Below are 11,606 nucleotides of genomic sequence, written 5' to 3' on the forward strand. Positions count from 1 at the left end.
CCATGTGGACACCCCAGGTGCCATCATGGTGCCCCATGCGACATGGCTGCTGACAAAGCTCTCACTGTGCAGTGAAAGAACCTAGCATGCGACATGCTTTCCGAATGTGAAGTCATCCAATCGTTCACGGCAACCACATGGAGCTAAATACTACCATTATCTCTGTCTTACAGAGAAGTTGTGCAGATGGCTCCGAGTCAGCAGGAGGACCCTGAGGGGCGAGGCCTGTTTCTGGATCCGGGCTCTGGCGTCTCCGCTCCTGCCCACGCCTCGGCTCACCGGCTCCCCTTCTCACAGGCAGCTGGCCACGGGGACACTGGGTTATGGCAGAACCTACTGAGGCTGGAGTGCTGACCACAGAAAGCAGTTTATGCTCTGGACCAGCAACCGTTCTGCGGCCGCGTTTCTCTCTCAGCCAGACCATGACGCACCCAGGGAGAGAGTGTTACGGCGCGAACGATTCTGAGACCCACGGAGCCAATTGAAATTAATTATGAGCCTTTATTAGCCGGCCGGCGACTGACTCTCTACCACGCAGGGCTAGAGGAGATCAGCCCCGAGCTTTCAGAGCAGGCAGCTGATAAAGCTCAAGACCATATCCTGGTGGTCTCCTGAACGAGCCAGCAGATTACAGAAGTGGAAGTTGGCTGTTAGCATATCTTTGCCTGGAACAACACCCTTAATTAACAAGTAAATGGATTACAGAAGCAGACATCGGCCACCTACATATTTTATACAATACACGTCCTAAACCACACACAAGCAAGTAGGACAACTTCTGATATCTAAAGATATTTCTTCCCTGTAGCTGACTTAGCTAGTTTGCTCACTTGAAAATTTTCCACCCTTAACACACACATATACTTACAGAACCAAGAATAAAGTGGGGTTCAGAGGAAATGATTATAGTACAATGGCTGTGTGATCTGATAATGTGATACAGTACAACGGGGGGAGAAAGGAAGAATACAAAAAAATGTTTGAACTGTTTTTTGTAAATTAATACGCTGTACAAGCTTGCGGCCTATGAGCAATGGTCTATAACACACGGCCTAGGTAGTACTCACTGGAGTAGCACTTTTAATTTCCTTCAAGAACTTTCCCTCTGCATTCACAGCTTGAGTGTCTGACGCAGGAAGCCTGGCTTTGGGCTTATCTCAGCTTTTAAGATGCATTCCTCATTTATCTTAATCATTTCTAGCTTTTGATTTAAAGTAAGAGGCTGTGTGACTCTTTCTCTCACTTGAACACTTAAGAGGCCATCGCAGGGTCATTCATTTCAATATCGCTGTATCTCAGGGAACAGGGAGCCCCCAGGGGTAGGGTGTGGGGGGTCGGCCAGCTGGTGGAGCATCCACAGCTAATACAACGTTTATTAAGGTATAAGTCTTATATGCGAGTGCTTCGTGGCACCCCGCCAAAACTATTACAATAGTATTATCGGAATTCACTGATCACATAACAAATACAATACTGAAAAAGTTTAAAATATTGCGAGAATTATCACAACGTGACAGAAACACGAAGGAGGCAAATGCTGTTGGGAAAATGGCACGCCTGACTTGCTTGAGCCAGGGCTGCCACAAGCCTTCAATTTGTAAAAAACTTAACAACTGCAAAGCTCAATAAAATAAGTCACCACCGTACAAACATAAGAGATCCTGGTTTACTGTTAGTTTCATGTGGGGCTTTTACTATGGACCCAACGAAGACGGGAGAAATTCCGCCTTCTCCCTCTGGGTCAGTGTCCTGAAGCGAACCCCCATTCCTACCTCCCACACCATCCTTTTCTTCCTTGAATTTGTGCCTCAGAACAGTCTGATCCAGTCCACATTCCACTGCGACCCCACGCGCCGCCCAATTCCAACTATCTGGCTGTCCCCGCCCCCCAGGACCGTGGTAGGATCCTCTTGACCTCACCAACATGGCTGCTGGAAGCGGCTTGCAGGAAAAAGAGGGGCGTGGTCCTAAGGATCACTTCCGCTTCCGTCCGCGCAAGCGCTTGCACTTCTGCTACCGTGACTAAGATGGAAGCGTTTGGGGAGTCGCGGCTCGGACTCTGGGCTGGGGGTCCGGCCCCCGGGCAGTTTTACCGCATCCCGCCCACTCTGGGTTCCTCGGTGGACCCCGGGTCCGCGTTCTATCGGGGTCCGATTACGCGCACCCAGTAAGCCCTGGGCGCCTCGGCCTGCGCGGGGGATGGCCGGTGGGGCCTGGCGCGACCGGCGGGTTCCGAGGGCCGGGGAAGGCGACGAGGAGCTCCGGGTGCCGAGGCCCGGGGAATGACAGGAGCCTCGGAACATTCGCAGCGGAACCCCCTGCGCGGAATGGGACTCGGCTGTCCCCCGCGCCTCCCCTCCAGGCCTCCCTCTCTCTGTCCAGGAACCCCATGGTGACCGGGACCTCGGTCCTAGGCGTGAAGTTCGACGGCGGAGTGGTGATTGCCGCAGACATGCTGGGCTCCTACGGCTCCTTGGCGCGTTTCCGCAACATCTCTCGCATCATGCGAGTCAACGACAGCACCATGCTGGGCGCTTCCGGAGACTACGCCGATTTCCAGTATTTGAAGCAAGTTCTCGGCCAGATGGTGTAAGTCAGCTAGAGAACAGGGGATCCGCTGTTTCGTTATCCCCTTAAGAAGTCCCCTTAAGAGGCTGCAGCAGAGGACAGGGAGAATTATTGGGGCGGAAGATGTGTGTGCAGCAGCCAACTTGCCACGTTTACGGGTGTAAATCGGGGGCGACTTTTATGCTCTCCTTTTTTACACCATCATTTAATTTGAAGGATCGATGAGGAGTTGTTGGGAGATGGGCACAGCTATAGCCCTAGAGCCATTCACTCCTGGCTGACCAGGGCCATGTACAGCCGCCGCTCCAAGATGAACCCCCTGTGGAACACCGTCGTCATCGGAGGCCATTCCGACGGAGAGAGGTTGACTTGAATACAAATAACTTATTTCCTTCACAGCCTAACCTCAAGTGCCCTGTAGTGTCTGTCCCTCACCCCTAAGTAAATCCCACTTCCAACTCAGACCCCACGGTCCCATCTTCCAGGTAAGGTACGTAAACCTAAGGTGAAATGAGTTCTTTGACCTACTGTGTCTTGTTAGCTTTCTCGGTTACGTGGACATGCTTGGTGTTGCCTATGAAGCTCCTTCGGTGGCCACTGGTTATGGTGCATACTTGGCTCAGGTAAGTAGTCAGTTGAGAGGTGGGGGAGAGGGGAAGACAGTAGGCAGTGGGGGTTAATGGGTTGTGTGGTTGTTCTTCCCTTGAAATTCTGACGTGAGGAACAGGCTAGGGTCCCTCCTGCTGGGCAGATGGTTCTCTGTGCAGTCCAGAGGCCGTGAGTGGAATGTTCAGGCGTCAGTAGGCATGTGGAGAGGACACCCTAGGTCTGAGCACAAGCAGTCAGTTATGGTGTGGCAGCAGGTGGAATGTCATCTCCCACTCATTTGTGCATATTACAAAATCGGTCTTCAGCCCGATACCTCTCATGTTCTCGCCCCCTGATCTCCCTAGCCTCTGCTGCGAGAAATCCTGGAGAAGAAGCCAGTGCTGAGCCAGACCGAGGCCCGGGAGCTCGTGGAACGCTGCATGCGAGTGTTGTACTATCGGGATGCCCGCTCGTACAACCGGGTGAGGAGGGGCGAATAAAGGGGCTGAGGCTCTAATCGCCAGGTTCGGACACTTGCAAATGCCTGGGGCATCTGAGCTCTGAAGAACAGGTTGCTTCACGTCTGGCTCCTGTTTCATGTTGGGGAAGGCCCTCTACTTGACCCTTTCATGTGGGGTTGGGCATTTTTATTGAGAGCTTCTTTCTTCCAGTTTCAAATCGCCACCGTAACTGAAAAAGGTGTTGAAATAGAGGGACCACTGTCTGCAGAGACCAACTGGGATATTGCCCACATGATCAGGTGATTGAAATTTAAATTATAGTAGAAAAAAATAGGTGGTAGAGTTGAGAGGCCCTTTGGCTTGCACGAAGTTAGATTTTTCTGGAAATCTCAACCCAAAAGTCCTCTGGGTGGAATGTGTTTTGGTTGGATAGAACTGCTTTTAGGTGTTGATTCCTCTATGGTTTCACAATTTTATTATGTTCTTCCTTTTTAGTGGCTTTGAATGAAATACAGGTGGATTATCCAGAACTGAAGTTGTGTCCTCCTTCTTTGAACTTGGCAGATTCAAAGCCACTTTTCTTTTGTAAAATAAATCTTTTGGAATGCTTGCTGAGTGGTTGTGTTCTATATGACTAGGTCACACCAAGAGCGAAACCCCTAAGTACTGCCATGTGCTATCTCTCCCCCTGGTCAGAGAACCCTTTGGATCTTGGTTCTTAAAGCAAATAGAGTTCTCTGCTTGACAGTACAGAGGATGCACTGTCTTCACTTGGGGCTGTACTGAAGGTAGCTTTGTGTGGAAGCCAGGTTAGCATTTCTCTTCAACATTTCCACCCATTACTAGATTCTGATACTTTCCGGCTAACTTTGGCTGCAAATGTGATTTTAGTTAAGACACTTTCAAAGACATAGTCTCTAGTAGAGCTGTTCTGTATAAGGTTACCCCCAAGCTGGAACTGATGGCCTCAGTCCCTCCCCCAGTCTACTTCCACGTGGGGAATACTAAGTAATTTCAATATTTAACCTAAACGTTTGTCCAAGTCTGCTACTAATTTCTGTCACTGTCAGAAAACCTCTTGTAAGTTCTGTATATTCGTGAAAAAGTCCTAAGTGTGGCTGTGAGTCAAATCGGTTGAAGTATTAGCCAAATTCCATCCCTAGAATGGTGTTAAACTTTAATTTAAAAAATGAACATCCTAGGTAATTCTGATGCATATCCTCGCTAAACCTCTTTTTGAGGTTAGTACAGGCAGCACACCCAGACACTTACCAGACACTTCAGTGGCGTGAGAGCTGAGGGAGAAATCAAAACATCTCTCCATGATTACAACAAACTAGTATATTTTAGCAGAAGAAAACCATGAGCTTCCAATTGGAATATTCTACACATTCAATCTCAACACAGAAAGTAGTCAATAAATACTTGTTTATTGATTAAACTGAATTATAAAAAACAAAACAAAAAAAAACTTCCTTCTACTACTAAGCCATGCAGGCAGAATCCACAAAGATAACTTCCTGGCCAAACCCCAGCTGACCCCACTGTTGGTTCTCTGCTCTTAAAAAAATTACCCATCAAAGTCGTAGTGTGTGCAGAGGCCAGGAGCCCAGCTAGGCTAAGCCCGGGTCTGCTACAGAGACTACCACAGAAGAGTTAGGCCATTGTACATAGAGTTGACCATGTTCTTGATCTTTCTCAAAGGCAAAGGGTTGAGTTCAAAGTCCATATTCTGTCAAAATGGCATCAGGAGAAAAGCTGGGGAAGAGAAGCCCAGATGGATCCTCAGTTCAGTTTTCAGATGCCACGGGTCACAAAGCTGGCCAAGCTGTTTATGGGAGGGATCACTCCAGTTCACTATATTATAGTGTTCTGGGGGTTAAAAAACAGACCAAAAAACGAAAAAAACAAAAAAACAAAAAAAACAAAAAACACGGGTGAGGAGAAACAGGTGGTAACAGACATCACACCTGTACCACCAGGCCCATCACATCTTGAGCATCTGCCAGTCTGTGAAAGCCTATTAAAATAGGTTTACCTAGAAAAAAAAACCACGTTGTTTATAAACCCATATCCCCTCATCTTATTAAATGTTCCACTTATGTACATTCTAAAGATGAACGATTTACAAGCCTGTGCAGCTCACCTCCTTGGCTCACAGGAAGGAGACGCTGCTGAAAGCCTCAGGATGGACAGGAGGATGGTGTAGCTTAGGAAAGGTGGGCTTAGATTTTTGTTCCTTTTCTCTATGTTATAGTACATTTTTGTTTATAACCATGAGTACATATAATTTAAAAAAAAAAAAAACCCTCATGCAAATTGTAGAAAAAATTTTCCTTGAAGCTGGCATTGAAAAATAAAGAGTCGTGTCTTTCTCTGCGCACACCTGTGTGTTTCTTCTGCAGGTCAGATTCTTCTCTAAACATTAAGAGAAATAAGGGAGAGCCACAGGGTAAGCAGGATTTCGACGAGTGGGCTTTTTAAAGTTCTACATTTAACTTCCTGCACAATTAGCTCCTGGCTGTGGGACACGCGCGCGGTCTCCTGAACAGGCACACTGTCCACTTAGCAGGATGAAGTTAAAGCATGGGCTGCCCCTGGGGTCTGCAGGACGGAGACCCCACGCTGGGAATGGCTCCTACCTACCCCGACTCTGTCATCAGCTCAGTACCTCGACACGTGTGATCCTTTGTCCTGAGTGATGGGGTGAGGATGGGGAAGGGGCCAAGGACAGCAAGTGCAAAGGATATTGGTTCTGTCGTGTTTTTGCTGGAGGGAGGATGGTAGGGAAAAAAAAAAATCTATTCATCATTCTGGGTGATTAAAGGTTTCATGCATTTTTAAAGCCACGATTCTGTACCTAGAATTGCTGGAGAAACCAAAGTCTCTGGAGAGGTGGGGGTAAGAAAGGAGAAGGAAGAGAGAGTTCAGTGGGACTTTTTTTTCCATTTTCGTTTTTATATAAAAGTGTTAAGACCACAATGAAAAAAGTTTTTTTTCCATATATATAATAAACCAGTTTGTGAGCTACATGTTTTTGTCTTTCCCGTCTTCGGAAATGCTCTCACATTGACAATGGTTGGATGGCATCAGGCCCCAAGACACTGGCCACACAGTAAAACAAACCAACAAACCCAGATGTGCTATGATACAATTGAGGTAAAAGGGGAAACAAAAAATTTAACATTCGCCCACGAAGGATTTTTTTTTCTTTTCTTGATTTTGTCAGAAAAATACCAAACACAGTGATTTAAATTTAAAAAAAAGTCACAGAAACCTGTTTTTAGCACAAGCGAATGACCAGTGGGCCAGCTCCTTGGCTCAGACGTGCTCGCTGTTGGCTTTCCTAATAATCCACAAATCCACAGGGAAGTGTCAGTCAACATCGGGGGCAGTGGTGGCATAAAATTAAAAAATATAAACCAAATACCCCACTTGGTAGACCCCCTTTCCCTAAATCCCTCTCCCTCCCTCGCACCTTCCCGCCCCCGCTTCACACCCCCGCTGGACCCCAACGCTCAAATCTCCATCAGATCTAGGTCAGCCTCTTCAAAGCCATAGAAGGACTCGGTCTCGCTTTCGCCCTCAAAGAGCTGGTGAAGGCTCTCAGGCTCGACTGTCTCTTCAGGAGACGACCTGGGTCGGGGCGTGGAAGCTGAGGGCTCCTCCGACTGTTCCCCACTCAGCTTCAGCTGCTCCTCCAGGGACGCGATCAGCTCCTCCTGCATGTCAGCATTTCTGGTGGGCGAGTTCATGTTGCCGTCGGGGCCAGGCAGAACGCTAGCCACGAAGAAAGACCGCTGAACCAGCTCTGGGCAGTCCCCGATGACGGCCAGCACCTCGGCCAGCCAGGCCAGGACCAGCTGCAGCAGGAACGCCGAATCCCACGCAGTGTCGGCCATTTCCCGAGCCCGCTCCTTCCACTTTTTGTGCAGGAAGTTCTTGACCGTTCGTTTGATGCACACGTCCAGTGGCTGGATTTTGGAGCTACAGCCGGCTGGGACGACCGCGGGCAAAGTGCTGGAGGCACTAAGCATAGCCAGCACCTCTTCCGACAAGTGGGTGCGATGGCAGTCCATCACGAGCATGCCCTTGCCGCGCTGGCAAGCGGTGTGCTTCTGCCACACTCGGGTGGACCACAGCTCCATGATCTCGTCATCGCTGTAGCCCGTCTCCTTTGCCTCCAGCAGGATGGAGTCTGGCACGTCGGCGGGCTGATCCACTTGTCCTCGGCAGAACACCAGGGTGGGGAGGACGGTGCCGTCCGCCAGAATGGCCAGCACCACGTCGCACCAGGGTTCCCCCGTGCCCACGGTCTGCAGGGCGTTCTCCTTCCGGTCGTCGCTGCTCAGCACCTCCGCGTCCAGGAACAAGGAGATCTCGTCGACGGCCACGATCATCGACAAGGGCAAGTCCTGCTTGTGAATCTGCCGCTGAACGAACTCGATAAAGAGCCCCGCGTTCTCCGCCACGCCCTTCGGGAGGCTGTGGGCCACCGCGCGGCGCGCATGGGGCGTCAGGTGGTGCCGCAGCATGAAGCGCACGGCCCACTCGTACGAGATCTTAAACCCCCCCTCCAAGGAACGTCCTATCTTGGTGGCCTTCTGGAACAAGGTCTCCTCGTTCACCGGCAGCTGCTGCTCGCGCTGGGTCAGCACCCACTCGGCCAGCTTCTCTTCCGCCTCCAGGCTCAGGTACTTGCCCTCCAGGTGCTCCCCCTGCGAGGTCTGGAAGCGGCGCAGCCACCGGCGGATGCGCCGCTGCGGGTTCCGGAAGTGCTCGGCGGCCTGCTCCGTGTTGCAGCAGAGCGCGAACAGGACCACGCGCAGCTTCTTCACCGACAGCTGCTCCTTCCTGCCCAGGCCGCCGCTGTTCCCGCCCCCCGAGGCCGCCTCCGGCTCCTGCAGGCCCGGGCTCCCCTCCTCCTGGTCGTCGACATTCAGACACTCGGCCCCCTCTGGAGCCGAGGGCGGCAGGGCTATCGGCTGGGGGTGAGTGGGCGTCGGCGGAGGGGTCGCGGTCGACGCCGGTGACGGGAGTGCCTGGGCCGCGGGAGCGAGGAGCTCTTCGGGCTCGGCTGGGGTGGCCCCCGCAGACTTCACAGTGGCCGCTTTGTGAGAGGGGAAGGGAGGAGGAGGGTACAGGTTCTTCGAGCTCCGGTCGTGCACGCGCTCCCGCGACTGGCCATGCCTGCGGGGTCAGCGTAGAGGAGAAAGCTCGGTCAGGCCAGGCGGCGGAGCGGCAGCAGCAATAACAATAACGTTAAAGACCAAACGTACTGCAAAATAGAAACTAAACCACGAAGTGGGTTTCTGTTACCTTGAGTGAGATATCCAAGTGAGTCCTATGGAAAACGAGACAGTAAAAAAATGTTAGCTCGGCGAAGAAACAAGCCTTCCGAAGACAGTTCCTTGGGACTGCAACCAAAAAAGCAAACCTACTGCCTCCCCGGGCTCACGCAAACGTCAGGTCAGAACGCACCCAAAGGAGTGGAGTGTGTCAAAGGGCGCCGCGCTAGGCCCGGGAAGCAGGCTCCTGACTTGCCGTCGCCTGTGTCCTCCCCTCTCTTGCCCTCCCAAGCCCCGTCCGGCCGGCCGACTCACCCCGTGGCAGGACGCTGCTGGACCCGTGAGAGGGGTTGAACACCAGATGCTTGGCCATGGCGTCTCCCACAGAGGTGACAAAGGTACAAGAGCTGCAGGCCAGCCTGATTCCACTGCGAAGAGCCCAGGGTGAGTGAGATGGACACAGCAGTGACACCAGAGACACTCAAGCTGAGGCCTAATGGAGTGTCCCTGCTCTCTCTCATACCCACCCCCCTAGACAGTTCAAAGGATCTAATGCAAAACTTGAAACGTTAAGAGGCCATCAGTAACTGCTTCCTTACCTCACGGAATTTTTAAACAAAGCCAAATACTTGGGGCTCTTCCTTGGAACGTGGTTGCTGAGGAAGACAAAAAGTGGTATGAGGTGCAGGGTTCTGCTGGCTACACGGGAGCCCCCCAGCCACGGACAGTGCCCCAGCACGAGACACCTCCGCAGTCCATCCTGACAGCCCAGGCCAGTCTTCCTAGCGTAGCGGGCGCGGGAACGAGGCATCTACGAGAACGCGCACGGAGCCGGGGTGGGGCCCAGAGGCTCCCTTTCTAGCAGGCTCCCCCACGGTGCTGCTGGTCCTCAGACCGACCTGGCGCAGAAGGTCCCACAAAACCAGAGCACGGACCGTCAAGCCACATGAACATGGGCTGGCCCCTGAGCCTGCTCAGAGAGACACCAACAGCTCTGAGCGCTGGAGAGAAAACACTGTAAGCGGGAGGTCGCGAAGAGTTCTGGAGAGCCCGAATCCCCAGCCACTCACTTGATCATGTGGTTGGCGTATGCGCGCGAGCAGCAGGTGCTGTAGCGACACAGAGAACAGTGGACGTAGGTCGGGAAGTGATTGGGGAAGTCGGGGATCTCGAAGCTGCACTCCAGACACGTCTGCCGGCCCATGACGCTCCTGCCAAGGAGCAAGGAAGACTCGTTACCGCCTCTGGGTCCCCAAACTATAGGGACTTCAGACGACAGATCCCACTGAAAGGGGCCATGGCACACTGGCATCGGGGAGTGCCCACCCAGCCCCCACTCGCGGGGAGGCCACTGACATCTTCCTGACGGCTCTCTTCTGGACGTTGCGCTGGACGGGGGGGTAAAGGAAGACTGGCAGAGGGTCCGTCGAGGCCAGCGGCCCCGCCTCCTGCAGGCTGCTGGGAGGTGCATCACCGGAGGAGACAGGTGCGGTTCGCGGCTGACCTCGGGAAGCCCGGATTGTCACCTGTGGGTCAGGGGAAGGGACGATCAGGCGCGCTGCACCTCGGACACCGAGCGTCTTCATTCCTCCTGGACCCGTAACGGCGATGCCGACAAACCCCTCACCTTGGTGCCTGGTTTCAAACCTTCCAGCTGCTTGGGTTTGCGGAAGGTTTTATGGTGCTGAAGCTTGTGTTCGATTTTGTCCTTGGCAAAGAGAAACTGCAGCCGGCACTTGTTGCAGTGATAAACATTCCTCTTCTGAAGGGGGAAAAAAGAGGAAGACTCTCTGAGTCACTCCCGGCGAGTGTTCTTCCCTGAGGAGACAGACCCATGCCAACCCTGCCATTCTTCCCGCCCTTCCGCTGATAACTTAATACACAACAGCAAAACCTAGCACTGAGTCGTCACCTCCCATTCTCCCAGAGAAAGGCGGCCTTCGTCCCCAAACCGTCTCTTCCTGACTTGCTTTAAGAATCTAGACATGTGGTTTAAACCCTACTTGTTCTTACTATCTTCCCATGTGGACAGCGCTACTACACGTCTGGACATTGTTATTCCTTATTATTTTAATATGATAAAATGTACGTGGTAAAAAAGAAAAAAATCATACTTTTACTCTGTACTCCTTCACACTGTAAGTTTGTCTTCGACTGAGACCCTTTCCACAGAAACAGCCTGTTACCAGCTGCCATCATGACAGTCTGTGCATATAACCGTGTAACAGACACCTATGCCCCTCCCCGCCACCCCTTTCCCCTTTACGACAGAAAGGGCAGTACTTTTCTACGCCTTGCTGTTTTTCCTGCTGGCACATCAATCGAAACAGAAGTGCCTCCCTGTGAGCCACACCATTGTGAGGATTCAGACTGCTGTGTGGTGAAGTCGGTCACCAACAGGATCTGCATCTGTGATTTCTTCCTTAGGGTAGGGGGCTCTTGGACCTCAGCTGAGTTACAAGTGACAGCTCCCATGCAGCTATTTGGAAATACACTCGTGGCATTTCATCGGCAGTCGCTAACTGTGCGCGTGTGTGCGAGAGGAAGAGGGTGGCCGCAGCCAGTGGGCGCGTCCGCACACGCGCGCCGTCTCCGTCCGTTTGCACTCCCCTCGTGGCGTGTCATAGCGAGGCCACGTCTATCCTGTCCTAAACACAAGAGCAGCGACGACCACGACTCCTCCCTTGCTACCTACCTCTTT

The 11,606-nt window shown here is 52.2% G+C and overlaps 2 protein-coding genes across 2 annotated transcripts in view; one reads left to right on the plus strand and one right to left on the minus strand.

The window, feature by feature from the left end:
• The first annotated feature begins 1,993 nt into the window (after positions 1–1,993).
• On the plus strand, positions 1,994–4,228 carry PSMB4 (proteasome subunit beta 4). Its single transcript, XM_006919777.3, has 7 exons — positions 1,994–2,167; positions 2,383–2,589; positions 2,785–2,931; positions 3,110–3,191; positions 3,522–3,638; positions 3,828–3,916; positions 4,113–4,228. The coding sequence occupies exons 1-7, from the start codon at positions 2,028–2,030 to the stop codon at positions 4,123–4,125; spliced, it is 795 nt and encodes a 264-aa protein (XP_006919839.1). The 5' UTR covers positions 1,994–2,027; the 3' UTR covers positions 4,126–4,228.
• A 2,310-nt stretch (positions 4,229–6,538) lies between these two features.
• Positions 6,539–11,606, minus strand: part of POGZ (pogo transposable element derived with ZNF domain) — a 39,633-nt gene continuing 34,565 nt past the window's right edge. The window contains 7 exon segments of the mRNA XM_015595480.2: positions 6,539–8,807; positions 8,937–8,961; positions 9,221–9,333; positions 9,505–9,561; positions 9,976–10,116; positions 10,262–10,431; positions 10,533–10,667. Of these exon segments, the coding sequence (XP_015450966.1) occupies positions 7,136–8,807; positions 8,937–8,961; positions 9,221–9,333; positions 9,505–9,561; positions 9,976–10,116; positions 10,262–10,431; positions 10,533–10,667 (2,313 nt within the window). The 3' untranslated portion in view covers positions 6,539–7,135.

This window comes from Pteropus alecto, unplaced genomic scaffold (genome assembly GCF_000325575.1).
Source record: "Pteropus alecto unplaced genomic scaffold, ASM32557v1 scaffold106, whole genome shotgun sequence".
Lineage (NCBI taxonomy): Eukaryota > Metazoa > Chordata > Mammalia > Chiroptera > Pteropodidae > Pteropus > Pteropus alecto.

Bases quoted from the DNA above. Each gene is read 5' to 3' on its own strand.
- PSMB4 (XM_006919777.3), top strand. From the start codon at position 2,028: ATGGAAGCGTTTGGGGAGTCGCGGCTCGGACTCTGGGCTGGGGGTCCG. The intron at 2,168-2,382 runs GTAAGCCCTGGG...CTCTCTGTCCAG, and splicing joins GGTCCGATTACGCGCACCCA to GAACCCCATGGTGACCGGGA. The intron at 3,192-3,521 runs GTAAGTAGTCAG...TGATCTCCCTAG, and splicing joins ATGGTGCATACTTGGCTCAG to CCTCTGCTGCGAGAAATCCT.